At 32.9% G+C, this 22260-nt stretch overlaps 1 protein-coding gene across 3 annotated transcripts in view; it reads right to left on the bottom strand.

The window, feature by feature from the left end:
* Nucleotides 1-558: 558 nt before the first annotated feature.
* LOC117321756 (homeobox protein Hox-B4-like) overlaps nt 559-22260 on the bottom strand; it is a 42088-nt gene continuing 20386 nt past the window's right edge. For all 3 annotated transcript variants that reach the window (XM_033876271.1, XM_033876273.1, XM_033876272.1), the window contains one exon: nt 559-3111. In XM_033876271.1, the coding sequence (XP_033732162.1) occupies nt 2828-3111 (284 nt within the window). In that variant the 3' untranslated portion in view covers nt 559-2827. The remainder of the gene's footprint in view (nt 3112-22260) is intronic.

A 22260-nucleotide genomic window follows, 5' to 3' on the forward strand; every position in this document is an offset into this window, starting at 1 on the left:
AGCAGAAGACGCTTACTCGTTCGGAGCACCTGACCTTATTGTTCTTATCAGGATTATCCAAACCTTTTGTTTAAGTTTGCCCTTGTTGAATCGTTTGAATTATGTTTTGGTTACTTTGTCTGTATTATTTGTTGGCTTAGCAATATTTGTTCCATCCAATATTTTATTCATTAAAATAATATCAGTTTCTCTCTGTGTTCATAGTTTGATTTAGTATTATCAGTGGCATATTATAATTTCAATGTTCGTACCTTTCACTATTTATTGTCATTAGCATTGTCATGTCCTCTCAGTTCTGTTGCAACCAATCAGTTTTATTGACACATATGCGATATAAGTATTAGTTCCTTTCTTTTTACCGCCTCAATCAATGCTAGATCCTTGAAGTTGTTCGTTCTCTACACCACTGGATTTCTATTTCATTGAATTAGTTTGAATTGCTATCAATCTGGTATGTCACTCGTCATAGTATTTCTTGCATTTTATTAGCAATGTTATGAGTTGAAGTCGTCAGTTTTGTTTTCAAAACTCTTTATCAATAAAAAATAGGAACAACAATTTATCTCCTCAAAATTATCTTTTATTCCAAATTGATCGTACGGTGACGTTTATACGACTGGCAGTATAGCTACCGAAATTGACAATGAACAAATGGCATATATAACATGACAAATGAACGGACACATGATCATTTATGAAGGTAGAAGGTCATGAAATTTAAATATCTTCAAATGAGTCATTTAATATAAATAATATCCATCATAATAAATTTTCAAAGAAACAAATAGGCAGTAAATTCCTATGAATAATTAAATGATAAATGAAACTAATTTCAATGCTATTCTATGGTTTATTTCATTTTTCTCTGCTTTATGCCTTCATCTAAAAAAACTTATGTTAAATGAGTAAAATAATAATTTCAATTACCAGTTTATTCAAAACCGGAATATTAGCAAGAAACAATATTTAGTTTTTTTTTACTTAATTAAAGTAATAATAATTCGGTATGTATTTTCGTTCTTATTGAAATGATACATAAATTTTGAGATAAGTAGAGCAAGAGTAGTCCAATTTCACAATTTGTTAATGCTCCTTATTATACAATCTTCATTTTACCTTGTAGCATGATAATGAGCGCACAGCAATATATCATCAGAAAGCTGGTCTTAATTATAGAAAAAAAATTGTAGAAACACATTAAAATATACATAAAACATTTATAAAATTCAGCATTTTATTATTTCGGTTGTTGTATAACAACTTATTATCTTTCAGATAAAATAAGGTATAAATAAATAGATCAGCTCTCTTTAATCTTTTCCAATATATTCATCATCAAATGGTTGTCATCATCATTCGGTTTAATGAATAAAGCTGAGGGAAACGTCAACCTGCAAAGTTCCTCCTTTACTTTGATTGTAGAAGTATATCAGTCACTAAACAATATATAGATATATTTATATATTCATATGTTTTGTAATTTGAAAAATGTAAAATAAGACCAACACTATTTCGACTATTACGACATAAATAACAAAACAGACACATATACGATTGGAATTGTGGTGGCTGAATAAAATTTTCTCATATCAACGGAAAATATTTATCGCCGATTGATACAATTAATTACATAAATACACAGTTACGATTCATAAGTATTCAATATGCATTACGTAATACATGTACTCATATATTTATTACGTAACCCACACATGATCCTCGTCATTACCCTGATAAGAAAACCGAGGTTACATTAAGTATTTACATGTTCAGTAGTTCATTTTGAAATTCATTAAAGGGACACATTTTGTTGATATTCTATTTATGCAATATACATTTAAATAAATATTTTACTTGTTGTCTTTACCTATAATAGAATGTTAAGTATTGTATCATTTCGATTTAATGTTTATTATGCTGTTGCTTTAACATTGAATCTTGCGGTTTGATACATATGTATATATATATTCATTGTGTATATATTTTAAGAAACTATTTTTTAGCAAAATGTGTCCTTTTAATTATGATACGACGCAATTACTCCATCATAATGAGCACTAAACTATCTGGATTTTCATATACAAAATTACATACATACATCTCACACAATTTCAAATCCATACACACACATTTTCACAACATCTGTTTCACTGCATTTATTCCGCGGTAATTGCTTCTTCCTCCACAATGACTTGAAATACTACACATTTTATGTTAAAATACTGAAATATTCTGTAGATCTAGCAACATACCCTGATTGTACTATCCATATTCTTATGATTGACAATGAACATACTTGCTTGTAGCAGTCGGTAATCTTTCCCTGATTTTCATAATAATAGAATAATAAAACTCTTATTATGAATCATTTTTAAACTTAAATCTTAATAGCAAACATAATTGACTTATATATGTAAAACCAACCTAGAAATAGCCTGCTCTTTGTCAAATTTAACCAATGTATCTCAGTTTACAAAGGTATTCATTTTCCTTTAAAAAATAACACAAAAAAAGCCGATTGGAAAATTCCAAAGGAAAGGTATCCACTAATTAATGGGACACCAGTTCAGTGATGTTACGGTAGCCGAACCGGATCCGGGCCTTTCATCTGTGTCGGATATCTTGCCTGTTTTCAATGCGAATATCCTATGTTTATCCACAGTCGTTGCAGAGCAAGTGCGTGGGCGTAAACAAGCCGGATCTTTGTGACGTCATCATCATAGATATTGACGTAACGTATGACGTAATCTTGAACACGTCAATTGTTGTGTCATTATGTGATATGTCACATCGTTCATAGAATCTGAGTATATTAGTGTTTTACAATTCACAAGGTCCCCTTATGTTCTCGCTCTTGTGACACTTTTTCCAAAGCGTTACAGAAGTTCATGTTTTTGGCTATATGAGAGAGTTTGTGATCTTTTTTCCATTTCATTCTTCGATTCTGGAACCAAATCTTTATTTGCCTCTCTGTGAGATTCAGCGCATGCGCAATTTCGATTCGTCTGCGTCGTGTGAGGTATTTGTTATAATGGAATTCTTTCTCCAGTTCAAGCGTCTGATGCCGTGTATATGATGTCCTTGACCTTTTCGATTCACCATCTGCAGTTTCTGAAATATATAAATTGTTTACAATATAAAAGAATGTACTCTAATATCATAACGGTTGATGAAGTTCAAGTACTCAATACATTATTAATTTTATAACCCGATAAAGGTTAACAGTACCTTGACTTCATATACTTCAATTGTGATATATTAATAGCTTTGTTCGCAAATCAAATGTTAACATTGACAGCAATGCTTTTTTTTCTTAAGACCAATGTTACTAAGGATTTCCGTACATGCAATTTATGTGATATTAAAAATGATCCAGCCTGCCCATATTTGTCTGACCACGACTGATTTATGTTAAATTAGTTATTAGTACCAATGCAACTGTTTACATTGCTGTATAAGGGTAATGATTGAAAATGTGGGAAAAAAATCGAGTATTAAAATACATAAGAATGAAACCTTCAGTGATTGATAATATTTTAATACCCATTAATTCATGTAAGGAAAGACAAACTTACAAACCAATAACGAGTTAAATGCTGGCTTTTTTTATCAATATTTTTATCCGCTATATCTGTATCTATTTAATGCTTAATCTGATGATATACAACTTAAATTAGTACAGTGATATTTTGGCATCTTTTTATAATTAGTTGTCTAGATTATCTCAACTTTGTGACAATATCATCGTTCGTGTCACAATCTCGACATATCACGTTGTTTGCAACAGGTATTTCTGTCCTCTCATCAACTGTCGCTATTTTACAATGTTTGATATCATACAGATGATGGACAGCGAATCATACGATCCGATTTCCTACTCATGCATCAAGTCTCGCGGCACCGAGATCTCGTCAAAACGACAGCCCGACTGACAAGGCGCCAACTTTTGTAACAGGTTTACGACCCTGCTATGTTGATAGTGATGTGCTCTGGCGGACCAGACAACAATAGACGACAATTAATAAGATCAAAGAATATTTTCCATTTCTATGTTCGTTATCATAGTACGTCAAGCTGTTTCTACGGAATAACTAATATATATATATACATATACACACATTTTAAAATATTTCTATATCCATCGTAATCGTAGTAACACCTTAAGGAGCTTTCAATCTGGGACAGTGGCTGTCACATCGGTCTCAAGCTCTTGACTTTTATTGTTCTTCATACAAGTTTCCATATCACAAAGGTGTGATGTTATGGTATCTAGATACGTTTATGACAGCACAAAACCTCTGACTGCCTAATCGATAAGGAATACAGATGTGTGAAGGGGATTCACCGAGCACATTACATGGCGATAACAGACATTGTAGTGTTGTGTCTCTCAGTGTGCAACAGCTTTACTTCTGATTCATATCAAGATAGATGTATTATGCTGAGTAACAATATAACAAGATGTATGTATTATTTTACAACACTGTATTACAAGAAAAATGTATTATCTAAGCGATGCGATACATCATTATTCAAATACAAAAAAAAGGAACTAAATATACAAAATCGATTACACGCATTGTAATCTCATAAGCTTATTGTTATGTGATAAATCGCCTTACAGTAATATAAATTGCACTTTACTTTTTTTTTAGTTACGGTTATTGACTTGCACTGATTGAAGATATATATGCGTACAATGGCGCTGACAACATGATTCAGGGGGGACATGCATGCTGATCACGTTAGTAATACATATGAATAATTAAAATAATTCTGATGTATTGATAATTCTGAAGATTTGAAATAACTACGTATGTTTTTATTTGTTTTAATAAGTCAAGGAAGTCATGTCAGTACAGTTTAACATCCGAAATAGTTGATTTAAGGTGTTGAGGTTTGGTCTACATAATATGAATACCAATTAAGGAATTAGACAGACCTCTGCCATAATCAGCACCACAACAGTACATTTAATTATCGAGATAGGTGTTATTGTTATGAATATGGACAACATAAACATCACGGCGTTAACCATCTTCTACCAATTAAAGTCAACCTGATGTCTGTTGTAGCCATGTCGTATTACAGGAACGTGTCATATGATAATCTGATATACATAAGAGTGAGATACGTACAACAGTACCATAGGAATAGTATTGTCGTTATGCATTAAGTTCAGCGATAAAGTTTTAAATTCGAGCATGAACAGTCTCGCAATATTTTTTTTATGAATCATGGTATTTTCGCTCTATTTTGTTCAGAGCTGGTTTTTTTTTTTTTTTGCTCTGTTTTGTTCATATTTTTGTTTTGTTTAAATTGGTTTGTTTAATAGTTATTGTTTACAATATCAGGCATTATAACAAGGGCATTACTACGTCATAGTATGACATCACAATTGCAATAAAGGTGCAGTTTTGTTAATTGTAAAGATCATAGGCCCTAGGTATAATTCATACAAGATGAAAAAGGCGCAACTGCAGGTAAATGCAAATATGGCATTTGTAAAGATTTTTTCACTTTTAATTTTGCTTATGAATAAGACATTTCAGGTATACGTATTAACCTAACGGTTGACACAGTTTTCATAAATGCCAAATGTCATGGAACCCAGCTGTTAAGCAATTATCTTGTCTTGGGTAAAATCAAAGACGTCATTGACCTAACTTGACTCAATAGCACACATCTGCTTCTTTCAGAAATAAATCATATTGTCTTTTTTATAAGGCAAACGTGTGACCTAACACACGAACTCATCTTAATGACCGAAATCCTTTGCAGATGCTTCCGTAATCCCCTTGAAAGATGAAACGCTTATATATGAAATAAACATATCAAACCTACGTGTCGTACGGAGATGAAACAACAATATAAAGAATGAAACTCAATCCAAGTCTCCAGAATAACAACAACGATGAATTATTTCATTACTGATCGTGAGAAAACACTAAATGGGCCAACTTGAAACAATTCCAAAATGTCAAAATCAACAACCTTTGTACAATTAACTGATTTGATAGGGAAAGGAATACACCCAAACGAGATATGATTTGATAGATGCCTCATTAGTTTCATCTAGTTGATACACTCAGCATACCTGATAGCAGATTAGGGATGGAAATATATGGTGTATAACCCTTTGTTATTCAAATATCTATAGTATTGGAAATTAGCAATGAAAACAATAATGATCATATAGCAATTAACAAAATCGTACTATTTTATAAGGTCAAAGGAAATGAATCTATAGAATGCGCCAACAACTTCATTGACTTCTGCAAATAGTCTTTCTAATATAGATAACGAAATTTATATTTGCAGATGTCGAAACAGATGAATTTTATCACTTTAATATGGTGTGAGATATCGTATTTACTAACATATTTCTAGCCAGTTATTAGTTTGACACCGCATTTAGAATACTTAAGTTCTTGGGCTACATTTCTGGTGACATTTTAATATGTGCTTTCTATGTAGACTTCCAAGACAGTTGTCTATGTATAATTTATCATTAGAATGGTACTTCAAATTTACCCATGTCTTCATACTGTAACTACCAGGTAGGCACTTAGTAGACATTGTAATATGCGGTAATTACAGGTAAGTTATGGTCCAACATAACACTGTCAGACAGTGTCGGGAGGCCAAGCTAGCGAGTCACTCGGACCCATTGTAGAGCACAGTAGCCAAGTCAACTTTGGTGAAAACATATAGGTTTGTTCTGCGTTCAGATAATTCTATCAGTGTCGGGATCGATCTGATATGAGATATCGGTGTCCACATGGTGATAAAGAAGAATTAAATCCGGAACATAAGTAGCAGTTTTCAGAACAACAAAAATATCTACTGAAAAAAGATACATCATAAATTGTCATTCTATCATCATTTGTCGCATTGTCTTACAGTCGGACTATCATTTAAAGCGACCGGTGTGACCAGTTGTATGAGACCAATTTTCAGTATCAATGATCATTTGCTTTCGACCTGCCTCCGACTAGCACGGGACTAAACGATGAAACAGTCGGGGTTAAATGATAGGCTCTATATAACTTTGACTTTGGAAACTGAGGTGACATGACAGGACTCACAACCTCGCGTACGACACTTGGCTTACGGATCGTATTCGGTTGATTGTATTGTGTGTGTAATGAAATGTTCAGAGACGCTAACTGTACTGTATCATTTCTAGACTTTCTGTCCTTAAAAAAGAACAAGTATTCACCTGTTGGCCTTCTGGATATTTCTTCATGTATATCGGGTGATCATGAATTATTACGTTTGATAGAGAAAAATATACAGACATATGTACCGAATGATCTACATGGACTATTCGATTGTGTATTTATTTTGTAAACTACAGAGTACATGCTTGCTATTATATAAATAGAAGACTATTGTTTATACAAATCACGATATGTAACCATTTGTGATAAGCTATATTTACAACCCTGTCGTATGGATATGATATAGCTCCCTAGGTGCATAGGTGCTCAGGGGCATACCATATTATATACGTTACGAGACGCAATCTTCATTAATACTACAAATTAAGCTTGTATAGATTTATACAACATTTATTTACTAGGGCCCCACTTAATCACTGATGTTTAATTAAAGTCCATTTATCAGGCTAATTAGCAATTAACATAACAACATACATTCAAGACTCTTTATTTACTACGCATGTATGCAGTGTCCTCATATGATTAATACGATTAACTAAAGTCTTATATTTGCGAAATAAACAAATGCAAAGTACAACTGCCATACCAATAATCATTGATTTAATCATACTTACTGAATATATACATTCCCATGTGTACTTGAATTACGATATTGGTTTCTGAGATCCTATCGTCTGATATATTTAAAAACCTTCAAATTTAGATTAAGGAATGTATTGGTGTTGTATATCGAACAATAACATATTGGAATAACGAAATATATGTGTGTTTGTTTTTTCATAATTTCCACGTTACATTATACATTTTTATGCTAATTGGCAAACTATCACGGACATTGTAAATGAAAATATTACAACTTTTCTAATCACCTCTTAAAGACATAATGTTGTGGTTATTACTGAAGTCGAAGAACTGAACTAGTCATCGTAATGAAAGTCGCACATCTCACAAGTATTTTAGTCATGGAATGTTTTTTCCATTTTTTTTGTATCTTTGTTTTGCTTCTTCTTACCACTGTCTACCAACCAGTGTAATCATCAGATGCCGGTCCATATTTTGATGCTTTGCTTTAGTGATATTAATAATTCGATTTGTTTGCTTTGTTTTAATAATGACATTGATTAATTCTATTGTCAAGATTGAAAAATAAACGCGATGAAAGTTTTTTTTTATATCAACCTGCTATTTTTTGTGACTGCTTATTCTGAGTTCTATATGTCAATGTCGTAATTATTGAAATTGATTATTCTATTTGATTGAAGATAACACAAACTAAAGCAATACTATTTTTACTCTCTTGTATTTCCAGCATTGCTTCTTTAAAGTAATACAGCGTTCGTCAAAATCAACAACACATCGCATTGTGGAGTGCTGATGATTTAGGTATATCTACCTACTGAGAAACAGATCAGATCCCCAATCCGTCTCATAGTAGGGCCATCCCTCTTCATGTCTTTGACACATAACACCTTATTTGACGAGGTTACTGATATTCTACAGACAACATAGAATACTCTTTTCATAGTCACTTGCTTAATTGACCAGAACAACAAACATATTTCGGTTTTGAAGCACGCCGCTTAAATCCTCATTTACAAATATTTATATATCATTGACAGGACGAGGGTTTTCCTTCAGTGTGTGGACAATACTAAGGTAAGAAGAGATGTATTCGTTCAGGTCAAACATCTACCGAGGATCTTCCATGGCTCATTTCATTTGACACTATCTGACAACGAGGATAAAAGTGTTGTAGGCAGTTGAGAGCTCTTTAGAGTAAACATATAAATTTCATATTAAATACATAGAATAGATGGTTGATGTAGAGACGTGTAACGTGAGAAATTGACGCTTGTATCTCATGACAGTTGTAATAAATGACATTTATAAAATGTATTAAAGGAAATATTTTGCGCGCTTCAGCCATCAAATACAGATGCCGTTAAAGGCCTAGCCGCAATCATGAGTCGGCTATTTGAACTTAGGCAACAATTATTTACATTAAAACATTTAAAGCAATGATATGAAATTCTAAGTGTAAATGTATTTGGGGCATATCAAGCTATTTCAGATATGTAAATGTTTAAAAATAAAGACATATTAATATATATTTTTTTTCATTTTATTTAACAGAGGTTGAGAGAACAATCCTTTGTCAAATATTGACATAAATGAAATTAATTTATCTGACAGATATATTTTTTTTCTTTTTATTTATTGACAACATTATCGTTGAATTCACGATTATCGAGCATTACTAACGACGTCACATTTTTATCCATGTTAAACATCTGAAGGTCAATGTGATACATCTTAGTAATCCATATTTCCTTATTGCTCTGATTCAGAAATTAAGTTTAATATCCTTTTAAATAACCCAACACAGGATTATAGTAACTAGTGTTCTATTGAGGGAAAGTTAACCTCAATTTCATCGGCAGACGAAAATTCGTGTTTTGCTTGTAACGTAATCTTATCGTTTACTGTGATGAGCTAAGGGTTATATATTGGTATGTTACATATGGTCAGGTTAAGGTTATGTAACGAAATAAAACAGTCACTATGATAACATTAGACGAAACTAGATATGAATACTGTCTGGAAATTAGTGCAAATTGTAGAACTCAACTTTGATTTAAATACTCAGAATAAGGTTACTGTATCAAAGTATAAGCTAGTATAACATACGAATACCCGTCTCTGTCTTATAACAATTACAATGCACTAGTTGTATGCATACATGCATGTTTCAATAAATTCTGGGTTGTTTGAATGTGATATTAATTGTTATAAGGACATTTTAGTTATCAATAGGAGCAAAACGAAAATAATGGAAATCTATAACAATGTTTTCACAGAAATCAAAATATCATTTCAGTGAATGAGCAGCCATAATGAGTACCACCTGATTTATAGTTATAAAGGCGTTGTTTATAAATTACCTAAATAATTTTTTTTTTCAAATATTTGTTTATTACATGTAATAATTACAAACTCATTACACATGTTGTGTGTAATATCAACCATCGTAATTTCGGGTGGCACATCAATAATAAAACATCAATTCATGTTTAACAACATCTTGTGTGAACTAAACACATGTCAACAAGTTAACGTAAGTTTGTGATGAAATAGTTTTATGGGCACGATCCCTAAACTTACTGTTACTCTGACGGAATAATTACATTTTTATTACTGTATTAGTATTGGTTATGTTCAGAAAGGTGATTCGGTTTCACTCTGCCATTTCCTTTGTCTCAGTGCTAAAGAACAATGCTGGAGGTCTTTGCTAACCCCCACCTTCACGAAGGCAATTTAGCAAAAAGGCTTGATGCATTAGATTAGTTTTTACTCACTGCCTCAAGTTACACATTGCATAATGCTAGATTTCAAAAAAAATATTGCTTTGAACAGATAATAACTCGCATCAAAAATCTAGCGTTGCAATGAACCATTACATGTTAAAATGTTGACACTTAAATTAAATATGCTAAAGAGGAGATGGTAATTAATGAGAACTGCTTTTACATTGATAGTCTCCACTGAGCAAGGGAAATGAGAATAATCAATGGCAGATCGTTCGTGAAAGATCAATCTGAAGTATTTCTTGTGGAAATCCAGTATCGGTGAGTTATCGTAGTGGTAAATTACAAAAAAAAATCCATTTTAGCTTCAGGAAAAATTGCGGTAGGTACAGAAAACGGCATCCCATATGTTGTGCGCTAAATCCTCCTTGTGCAGTGCTCAGGTGACATTTTGGCCCGGAATACCATCAACCCTTCCATAAAGTACCGCCGATACACATAACGGTTGATAAAGTGCACTTCAGCACTGTAGTGCAGACGACGAAAAAAAATCGGAATGGGGCAAAAATAAAAGAAGACAGTAAAGAGACATATACACACTGACTGTGTGATACGGGGCCCGTAGCATGGGTAAATACTCCAAGGAACTCTTGCATGATTAGCCATCCCGTAGAAATCCTGACCCAGTTGGAAGTGTACGTAGATGACAATATAGAAGACGATTCTTGTTTATCATGATGTATTGCCAATGGCTAAGGTTAATGTGTCATAATTAATAAGACAGAGGCAATATATAGATCATTTGGCTAGACAACACGACAAGTGCCGTTTCTCTGTTCTATCTCTTACACATAAATAACGTCTAGTTGACTCTACATAACGATATAGATAGCTTGTTACAGCCACGTAACAAAGTTATAATGAACATAGACAGAAGCGTTATCTTGCCTAAACTTTCGATGGTGGACTTTAATATTAGTTAATAGTTATTATCTTTTTGCAAACGTGCATAAATAACATCCTATGGATTATGTTATATATATAGTATATATATAAATAATTTCACCCTTTCTCTGGCTCTTCATATATACATCTGAATAAAGTTGGAATAAAATTCACTCTAGTAGACATATTTATGTTACATAACCCGAAAATATAATTTTAATCCACTGTTACAGTAACGCCAATTCACATTCTTTCTAACCTAATTTTAATTAATTACATGCCATTTTGAGTTTCCGGCCATATAATCTGAAAAACAGCTTTTAATTCGAGTTAACAATACTGCCTTTTATATTTTATCTGAATTAACTCTAATTTAGAATACGCCATTCTGCAACGCCGCACCACATTTCGTCTTAATATCTGAAAGCTATAGATATTAGAGCGGAATACCGCAGTGTAAAGGTAGACATAACGGCGACACGTGCAAAGGGCATAAGACACTTGGAAGTTAAGCCATAGAATTTGGTGATCATGTGACTTTCGTTTTTACTTAACCCACCTCGGTGATGTGATATTCGATTCATTCATGAGTTGAAACAATATATATATATACAGAATAAAAAGAAGCTAGTACCCAAATAACTTTATTATAATACCAAAACTAATATATATATATATATATATGATTATGTCTAAACAAAAACCTTGAAATTGAAAAAAAATGTTTATGGAGGGTAGCATTCATATACTTCCAACATCTCAGATGGAAGAAAACTTATCTATCTTATTACACATAGATATTAACACAAATTCAAAATAATACACTATAATGTAATCAAGTCCTGAGAGGTGTATTATGTACTGGCGCCTTATACAACCATCATATTGTTTAATGTTTCGATGTGGTAGGTTTATGTAGGGTTTTTATTGGTTAAGAGATTTATGGTCTGCTACGAATATATAGGTAAGGAGTTCTATAAATCAGGACCTTTCAGTTCTGAACACATATCACCCACATAGGGCATAGGGAAATGTCATACTCTCACACATTCAGATCATCACAATGGGCTCTTGAAGAATACATAATTTAGACAGAGGGATAATACTGAATATAAATAAATTGTTGAATATATGTTGTCGGTGGCTTCGTAGAAAATTTAAGTCATAAAAGTTTAACTTCGTTTGAACAGTAATGGAACTCCCATTAACAACAAGATGGGTGGTTGGCTAATAGCTAAAGTATACCCAGTAGTTGTATTTTTTAAATCATGTCCAATTGTATGTTTGCTTATAAAGTATACACCTAAATTCAAGAAGTTCATCTTTAAACTAGTGCATCTTCACAATCATATTTGTTCTAATTGAAGCCGATTTTATTGGCATACTTGTCTGATTGAATCATACAGGAATGCGTTAATATTAATTATTCTGTTTTACATACAAGACGATCTTAGTATGAATTATAATCATTTTAAAGAGTCCACAGACCTCCTTGATTCAAATACATAATTGAAGTGACAGCATTCTTCATAAAATTATGTTTCCTCGTATAAGAACGGATACCGCAAGGAATTTAATATCAACTTTAGTGATGCTTTATAATATCGGTATTTTTTAACGGAATGATCCCATAAACTGCGTGATTAAGAATTTAATTTGCATCCTCTGTTGTACTTCCCTCATAGCTCATAGTAAATGATAGTTTAAAAGTGTTAACGACTGAAGAGTATGCATTCATTATATTTGACTAAATAAATGAATGCATGCACCAACTTAATGCCAAACTTAATGGCAATTGATACTATTTACGACAACACGGAAGGGTTATGAAACCCCTCGGAAATCAAAGTCGATACGTCAAAAGTTAAATGCGAAAAGACAAAACATTTATGCATATATACTCATATATACACAAGAAGAACAAGAAGGAAAATCTTCTATGTCGAGATCGATCTCTTAAGCAATGAAAATATAGGTCAATTGCCATTTACATGCCATGGCAAACTAGGTCGATTCCCTGTAATGCCGCGTTCCTAAAGTGTGACCCGGAGTAGTAAAATTACAAAAGTCGCTTAAAGCTTTAATCTGACATATATTTTATGAAAATACATTATTTCAAATATAAACTGGAAAGGTGAGACAAAATATTCTTACATATGACGTATACCTGACATTTTATTGGTCATATACCAACAGTAGTAATAAAATTAGCCAGAATATGCTATGTTGAAGTAATAGTCCATAAAATGCCTGCACAATCACGATACATAACATAATATGAAGAAGACGCGAAGATAGTGTTTTAGTTGGCAGGACACGGAGATAACGAGACGATGATAAAATACCACTTCACGCCATAGCCGACAGGTTATAAAAGACAGGGATATAAGCATTATGGAAGATTGTCATTTTGGAAGCGTACTATCATCAATTTCAACAAAATTTTAGTCAAAAGTCAACATATTTCGACACATAACAAGCGCACAGACGCACTATATTTTCTGTTAGTAAAACTTAATACATGCCAGATGTGTTAACTATTTCATTCCTTGACCGCGGGATGACGGCCTGACAGAACAATTAATGAACACGTCAAGCTAGGTACAGGTGCGAGTTACTTGTTTCCTCAGACAGATTCAGAAGGGCCAATCTTGGCAGCGATAAATGAGATTCTATGAGCGAGAGGAAGTATAGCCAGGACGTATATACTGCCAAGTGTCGCCCCCTAGCCAACCTTTTTTTTAACATTCCATTAGGGAAAAATGAATGTTGACATCATACCTATTTATGTCGACTATGCGTTAGCAGTTGTTAATATGAAAAACGAAAATACATTCTTGGCAAAAAACCTTTGTCAGAATGTGTCCACTACATATTTTTCATAACCAGTTCAGCAAAGATATTATTATAAGTTTAACTGGACCAATTTCATTGAAACACCGGATATACAGGCAGAGTAACAGAACATATCTGTGTTGTCCCTATAATGTTCAAACGATAAATAAAGCTGAAACTGCTAAATGATTTAAATATTAGATTTAATTTAATTATTCATTCTGCATGTGATATGCACACACGAAACCACGAGGGCTTTTATTTTCCTGGCATTGTCATGCCCTTATACAAGTTTGTCAACAAAAACATAGATAATTGATATTATGCTTAGTTAATTTATGGATTATATAAAAAGATCGAAAATATTTACTTTGTATTTTCATCCAAAAGTGGTTAGATTCATTAACACATTACACCGAGTCTATCCTGTGTTAAAGTATTAGCAATGCTACTTATACATTTAAGAAAAAATCCTCTCATACTTGCAATCCGGATACAAGTTTTGTACCTAGATGCGAATCCGGTAGTACAATAATGTATATCATAGATAATATTTCATAATACCGTCAGTTGTTCTACTATGCTTTTAAGGTTTATGCTTGACATTTAATAGATATTAATGAGATTTTAAACAGAAGTCACCAAATCAAACTGAATGTCGTGACTTTTTCACGCCACTGTTTTTGGTGTTCAGTACATAACATTCCGGGTACAATCTAACGTTACATGCGACTGACAGATGTGTACTTATAAGATGTAGAGACCCTTTGATGTACAACTGTAGGGTGCGATTGTTATTTCCTTTGCCCACTGTGATAAGGTTTGTTGTAGCACGCTTCGATTAACCCTGCTGTCGAAAATCAAAATATTATCTCCCCTTATGTATTGTCTGTGAAGACAACTTGGCAAAATAAGTCGCAGGCGTTAGCCTTCCTGTCAAACCGTGATTTATGCGTTTTATATTTGAAACTTTTTAACACTGTTGATTAAATACAGAGATATGTATGTCCTAGTAAGAAACAAACAGAATAAAAAATTGTGAACTTAAAAATTAGGAAGCAGTGAAATGGGAAATTTCATTTATGAGCATTAATCTGGGGAATCAAGAACAAATACCACACATATCATGTGAAATATTCTCCAAATCGTTAAAGTTTGAGTAGGATACATTGACAAAAGAGGGAATGTCGCTCAATATGGGTAATCACGCTTAAAGTGACAAAAGTCCAAAACAGCAAACAATTGTAAATGAAAATATATAATGACTTGTATAACACAGACAACATATGATCTGGGCCACTGGTACTAAGTATTGTTATGAAGTGGCAGTTTTAAATTTCGCCACGAAATAAGTCTCCTGTGACCATTTATATTAAGATAAAATTTGATTCCAGTGGATAAATATGTTTTAGACCAGTGTATTGCATAGTACCTATATAAGTCGTTGTTAACTATAGCTGATGAGGGTATCGTATAAATTGTGTCCAGATTTTGACTCATATTTATCATACATGGTTATGTATCATTGATAGTAGCCTGATTTAGCACTATAGTAAATGATGGTTGCCTGATAAATGGTTAATGATATACGTACCAATTTTCACTGGTAGTTTCATAACAAAATCATACGCTTATCAGAAGTGCATGGCTATGTCTTTCAAATCCATAAGAAAATGCCATTCGAAAAAAAAAGTAACCAAATACTTAGATAACTATTTAAATAAGTGTTTTGTTGATCATTATTTAGATCCATAATGAAAAACAAGTGGTAATTGTATGTTGTTATTTGGTTGCAGCATTTGAAGCATATCATAGTTTGTATAATACCTGTTAATATTTCCGTTTTATTCAATGTATTTGCATTTCGAATATTATACCGTCCTCACACCAAATAACCCTAGAGTAGTCTTATATCGTGGTAATGCCAGTGTCAAGGGGATGATTTAGTGTGGAAGAAATCGTCTCGCCGTATCGGGTGTGATCCGAAGACCACCAAACGCTAAGTAAAACGAAAGTAGAGCCATAACTTACACGGATTTGATATTCATTTTGTCAGTTTACCGGCTACAATTACTCTGTTGCCCATTCCCTCCTACCGGTACCAGGAAACCATAGCAATATAACAGTCTGATACAATGCAGCTCTTCTTCATGGATCGTTATATATATAAACACACATATATATATACATACATATATATTGCGGTTTTTAAGGGCCGTGGGCGTACGACCCACCGATGAGTGTTTCAGTTATACACAAACAATCATTTATGATATTGTTTTCGGTATGCTTTTTTATGCTCCATATATTTGATGCCCCCCTGCCCCAAATATTCTGTATCCTGACAAATGAGTGGATTGCCTCAAATTTTGACAATTAATTTTGTCCATACATTTGTTATTGATTTAACCACGCTTATATTTATAGTAGTGTCAAGATCTAAGTGAAAAACATGGATAAAGAACAGTTCCCTTTATCACGATTACTTTGAGAGTCTGTATCCAAATCACATATGTGATAATGAACATGCCAGTTGTACGCATATTTATAAATAAATGTTAAGGGTACATGTTTTTATTTACGTAATAAGTAAATATGTATACTGTGGTGAATCATCTTACTTAGAATTCCATTTTCCACTTGATACATTGGTACTTTAGAAGAATGACCATTGATTACTGTTAATTTGCAAACGTCACGTTTATTAGGGAATTTACCAGTAAATTTGCACCAAGAATCTTTCAATAATCAATTATATTGCACGTCGCAGGAATAAAAACCAATCTGTGAAATCGCCACAACAGATTTAGCTCTAGATAACATAATCGTTAATATGATAAAATAATTGAATTGAAAAAATAAATGTAGTATAATGATTAATTCATTGAATAAAATAATAATTACTAAGTACGTCATGAAGATGAAATATAGTTGTATTATTTCGGCAAAGTGACAATGGAAGGAAGGCACATTTTACAAGAACAACAAAGTGTGACGTCACGCGTAAAATGTGTCATTGTTTTCATACAACGTCCAAATAGTGTTTACACAGTTACAGCAATACTCATTTGCATGATTATATCTGATATAATGAGAGTTATTCAAACATCATTTTTTAGTGGAATAGCATTATCTTATAATCGTGATTATATTATAGTTCGAAATTAGATATATGTAACTATGCTGATGTCAAAGCGATAGATGGTAATGTTGTTGAATGAAAACATCATTTTTGTTGTCATTTGAGTGTCTCTAGTATGTACGGGTAAAAGATACAAAGTCTGTGATTATACATTTAATTTCCCATCAGATTCATAGATTTTCAATGTCTGGCACATCGCTACGTACAAATGGATATCTCCGTATATGCAACATGCTAAATGCGTTCAAATAACATTAACCCTACAAAACCAGGAATTCTTCATCTGATCGGCAGTGATTGATGGATCGATATAATCAAGAACACTTTTCATTTCATTGCGGTAGCATTTAGCAAGTTGTTACAATATATACTTATTATCATTCAAACTACAGGTTTATGTTAACGGAGCAAGATGAAAACTTTATCATAGTTGGTAATTCTAGTATACAACAATGGCCGTTGTTTCTTATCAAAGTATATATCAGACGATGGTTTTCAGCTATATCTTATATGGTTTAATCACAAATCGTAGACTTGTACGTAAATGAACAAAAACTTATTAGGAACAATATAAATACGGGATAGTTTATGGTATACATTTGTGCAAACATATAAGTTGCGCATATACATCTATACACAAACTTTGTTTCCTGTTAATAATGCGTTATAAGTAGCATAATTCAATACTCTTTATACTGAGTGTTGTACTTACCAGGTAACAAGGTAGTGTTGTTCTTCTGAGCTTGTCGAATGACGTTATTGGGATAGTATAATTACAATTTTTTGTCACGCAACGTTACACACAACGTTTTATTGAAATCGATAGCATTCCCTATATCAACAGATGATAAACCAAAAGCTGTATATGAATCTGAAGTTTTGAATATATCATTAAATATATCCTATATTTCACTTACAGGTTTTATTAAAAAGACTGTATTGAAACTTATTCAAATTTTGATGTAGATTAGTTTATGTGATTTCTATTAATAGTGACTCGGATAAAATACAAAGGTGGTCAAAACTACAATGCATCTTTGTGATATGTTTATATTAAATCTATGTCACCAATATTTATCAAATAAATTTCACATTTAGTATGCATTTGCATTAGAAAGTGTGTGTGTGTGTGTGTGTGTGTGTGAGAGAGAGAGAGAGAGAGAGAGAGAGAGAGAGAGAGAGAGAGAGAGAGAGAGAGAGAGAGGTGAGTGTGTTTATGTGTGTGTGAATTGATATATGAACGTATTGGGTATTATTTGAGCAGTTAATGTTAATATGTCCGTTACATACTGTGCTTCATTGTTTTGCAAATTTAATTGATTAATCCATTTGATTGATATAAGTGACAATTTGATTTTCCATAGGAAGATCTGCTGAAAATGTAATGCAATAGCCCCTTAACGTATATATGCTATTTGCAAACAAATCTGAGATATTTCGAAGATTCATTTGTAAAATCGGAATGATATATTTTAGACAGAATTGGCTTTGAAACACTGTTAAGCTATTTATAAACAATTTTTCCAACACCAGAGAAAAGTAATCAACCAGCGAAGCGATCCCCTTGAGTGGTATGTAATCATTTGTGACATGTTGCCAGAGTGACAGATATATATTCGAACTATGTATGACGGTTACAGGAAATCAAATCATTGTTGTTTTAGATAACTCAGACATCTTTTCGAAAGGAAAATCATGCATTATATGGGTTTTATATTATTTAATTGATGTTAACAACGGTTTTAGACCATCCGTGAAGAGGATTACCGTACAAACTAAAGTCATGTCATTCTGAATCATTCTGCTTTTGCCAGCACAACTCGATTTTGTCACAGATTCACGTCATGAGAATATTCTTTATTGGGTATTTTAATGAACATATTAGCCGTTAAAACATTGTTGACGACTAGTATTGAGCCAAATTGTTATTGCAGACGAAGCAATCTAGGTGCATGTTTCTTTCAGACCTAAACTGAAGAGGACTAATGTGTATCTCATTGTTCTCGGATCTTCAAAGCAAGACTTCATGTTTAAATGCAGTTGACGGAATGGTGTTTCGTGATTGAGACTTGGACGAAAAACCCCTGGCATGTGAAGGAAGAAATGCCAGGAAAGTTTGTAGTGTCCTCCATCTAACTGATCCCGCTGGTAATGGATTTTGTGCAAAAAGTCATTCGTTCTTGGAACGGCGTATTCATCGTGGAATTCCAATTGCCGACTCTTACAACAAAACGTTGCAATGGATTACCGAGGTGGCTTCCATACATGCACGCATCACCACCGTTTCCTGTCGTCTGCTAGTTCACATAATTCCCCTCGCTTTCTTGGGTAGTCGTCCAAGTCATTCAGCTAAGATCCACAAGAGGAAATAGTAATCTCATACCAGGAAATGAATCTTGTACGGACCAATGAAGGATGCAACTCATTTCTGTGATCGGTGAAACATGTGGGATTACATGAAATTACATAAGCTAACCAAAACCAAATAGAACAAATCCCTTAAACCAATATTGTATTTTATAGAGATACCAACTCTAATACAATAATTGCTGTGATTTGTGACTAGTAAAACGGTATGAAAACTCACATGTCAATATCATGAATTGTTGTTCGTAAGATTAATTTTCATTTCAATCCATATATATCCATTCCAAGTGAAATTCAGACAGTTTGCATGTACAAGACGATGAATATATGAATTATTGCTAGAGCGGTTGTCATATTTTAACGATAATCGTGCAGCTTCTGGACCAACGATTAGAGACTTCTTGTCTAATCTTGTATTCTAGCCTTTGTATAGAACTCAACACCCTGCTTAGCGTACGTTATGACATGTGAACAGGGATGTCATCGTAAAACATCTCTTTATTTCCGAGGCAGCAAATGATGAGTATAAAATATGCATTCCTGGTTGATTTAAACTGCTTATCTAACAAAACCCCTCTCGATACATCGCGGAACAGTAATCTGGTTTACCGCATTATATGTACAACTCTGTAAGCGGTACCTAATCTAGGATAGTATGGCTTGTGTTAGCTGACTCCCCTTCGTCCAATATTGCACTGCGAATTACCTTCAACCTCAGTAATTTTGATTAGCTTTATATGTTTATAGCTAACCATTTCAATTAAAATTAAGAAGTTTTATAACAATCTATATTTGTGAAAAGAAACTAACCTTTATATAATATTTTATTTGAATATGTCGACGTTTATTCTTCATGTTTGCTATGGTTAAGCTCACAAGACTCGCGATATGATTTCCACCGCTAGGATTTATGGGCTGAGAGGCGCCAGACTCTGGACATATAAACGTATAAGTAGTGACCGTCAATGTTGCCAGTTGTCATCCTAGCGGAGAAACGAAAGCCATCCCAAACAGGATTCTTCCCGGGACATTTTTCATTTCAAAGAGCCGGATAAAATTTCACAGCGAGTAAACTGTTTATTGTATGATTCTAGCATGCAGAGAGGTTACAGATGATGAATGAGTATGCATTCTAGTCAACTGTGTCGATGGTGAAAAGAGAAAACAGCCATGTGAAAATAGTTTCTTACGATGATTTAACAATGTTTACTATTCCATAATAGACATTCATAAATATTTTGATTTAGACGGACGTGTGTGCTGAAACAAACTCCGAGACGTGTAAAATGATTTGCTTATATCTTCTTTTAGCATTTTCATATTTGATGACCCTGATCAAAACTGGGTGTAGTATTGCTCTTTGTGACATTATTTAGGGAATATTCGTGTTTAGAAGTGAAAACAATAACAAAGGCCATTTCGACTTTAAAAAAAAAGAAATAATTAGACAATACATTAATTTTATTTTTATTATGCTTACTGCACTGGTATTTTGTCTTATTTTGCTAAAGGTTTTATTCTATTTAGGTTATAATTCAACCCAAAATCCAGATTATATGTATATGTTTTATGTCGTTAAACTCCATGTAGTATGGGATAAAAACACACCATGTAAAAAAAAATACCAGTGATTTAAATCTCATTAAATTGTTTTTATATGTTTGAGTGAATTTCCTACACTGTTCATTATCTAGTAAAGACTATACACTTGAGTTTAACGATATGCAATAATGCATTTATGTATACATCGTTAACGCACTTGTCAGCTACTCCGATCGGATTACAAACTCAGATGTGCACAGCTTCAGGTCATAAATAGACTGCAATGTGATGGTTCGCAAGTATATTTCATAACATCACTCCCTATGAACTTATATTTACTTAAATTTATCATATTCCAGAAAAACTCCTTTATCTGTATTTTTTTTCTGTCGCTAAGATGTTTAAAAGTGATAAGTGAATAGCTAAAGAAAGAAGTTAGATATATACCGGTCATGATAATATACGCAACGACCGTCTACATCTCTGGCTTGCCCAATGCAGGCATCCGTTAAAATATCATCTGGCAATCTTATGTCTTCATTTATTTGAAATGAATGATAAATAATCTTTTTTTTCATTTGCAATGAAATGAGAATATTTGGACAGAAATTCCTCATATGTAGAATTAAAATAATACAGTCATTGTAGTTGCTTTTGTATTTCATGAATGTCATTATAAATTCAAATAATTATAAGTAATGAAATGTTATATACATGGCGTACCATACATGATCAAATTGAACCATTCATGGGTTTACACCATGCCTGCTAGTTTCGTATGTAAAACAATTGTGTTCGGTACTGGCCTAGGGCTGATAGTCATCACTGACAATTTATTTTATGACCCCTAACGCTGTATCCTCAGTCAAATGTTCAATTACAGAGACATAAAAGTGAGTTATGACCTTCGGCAAAGAGATACGGCTAAAAAAATGATAAT

The sequence above is a fragment of the Pecten maximus genome, chromosome 2 (genome assembly GCF_902652985.1).
Source record: "Pecten maximus chromosome 2, xPecMax1.1, whole genome shotgun sequence".
NCBI classification, from domain to species: Eukaryota; Metazoa; Mollusca; class Bivalvia; order Pectinida; family Pectinidae; genus Pecten; species Pecten maximus.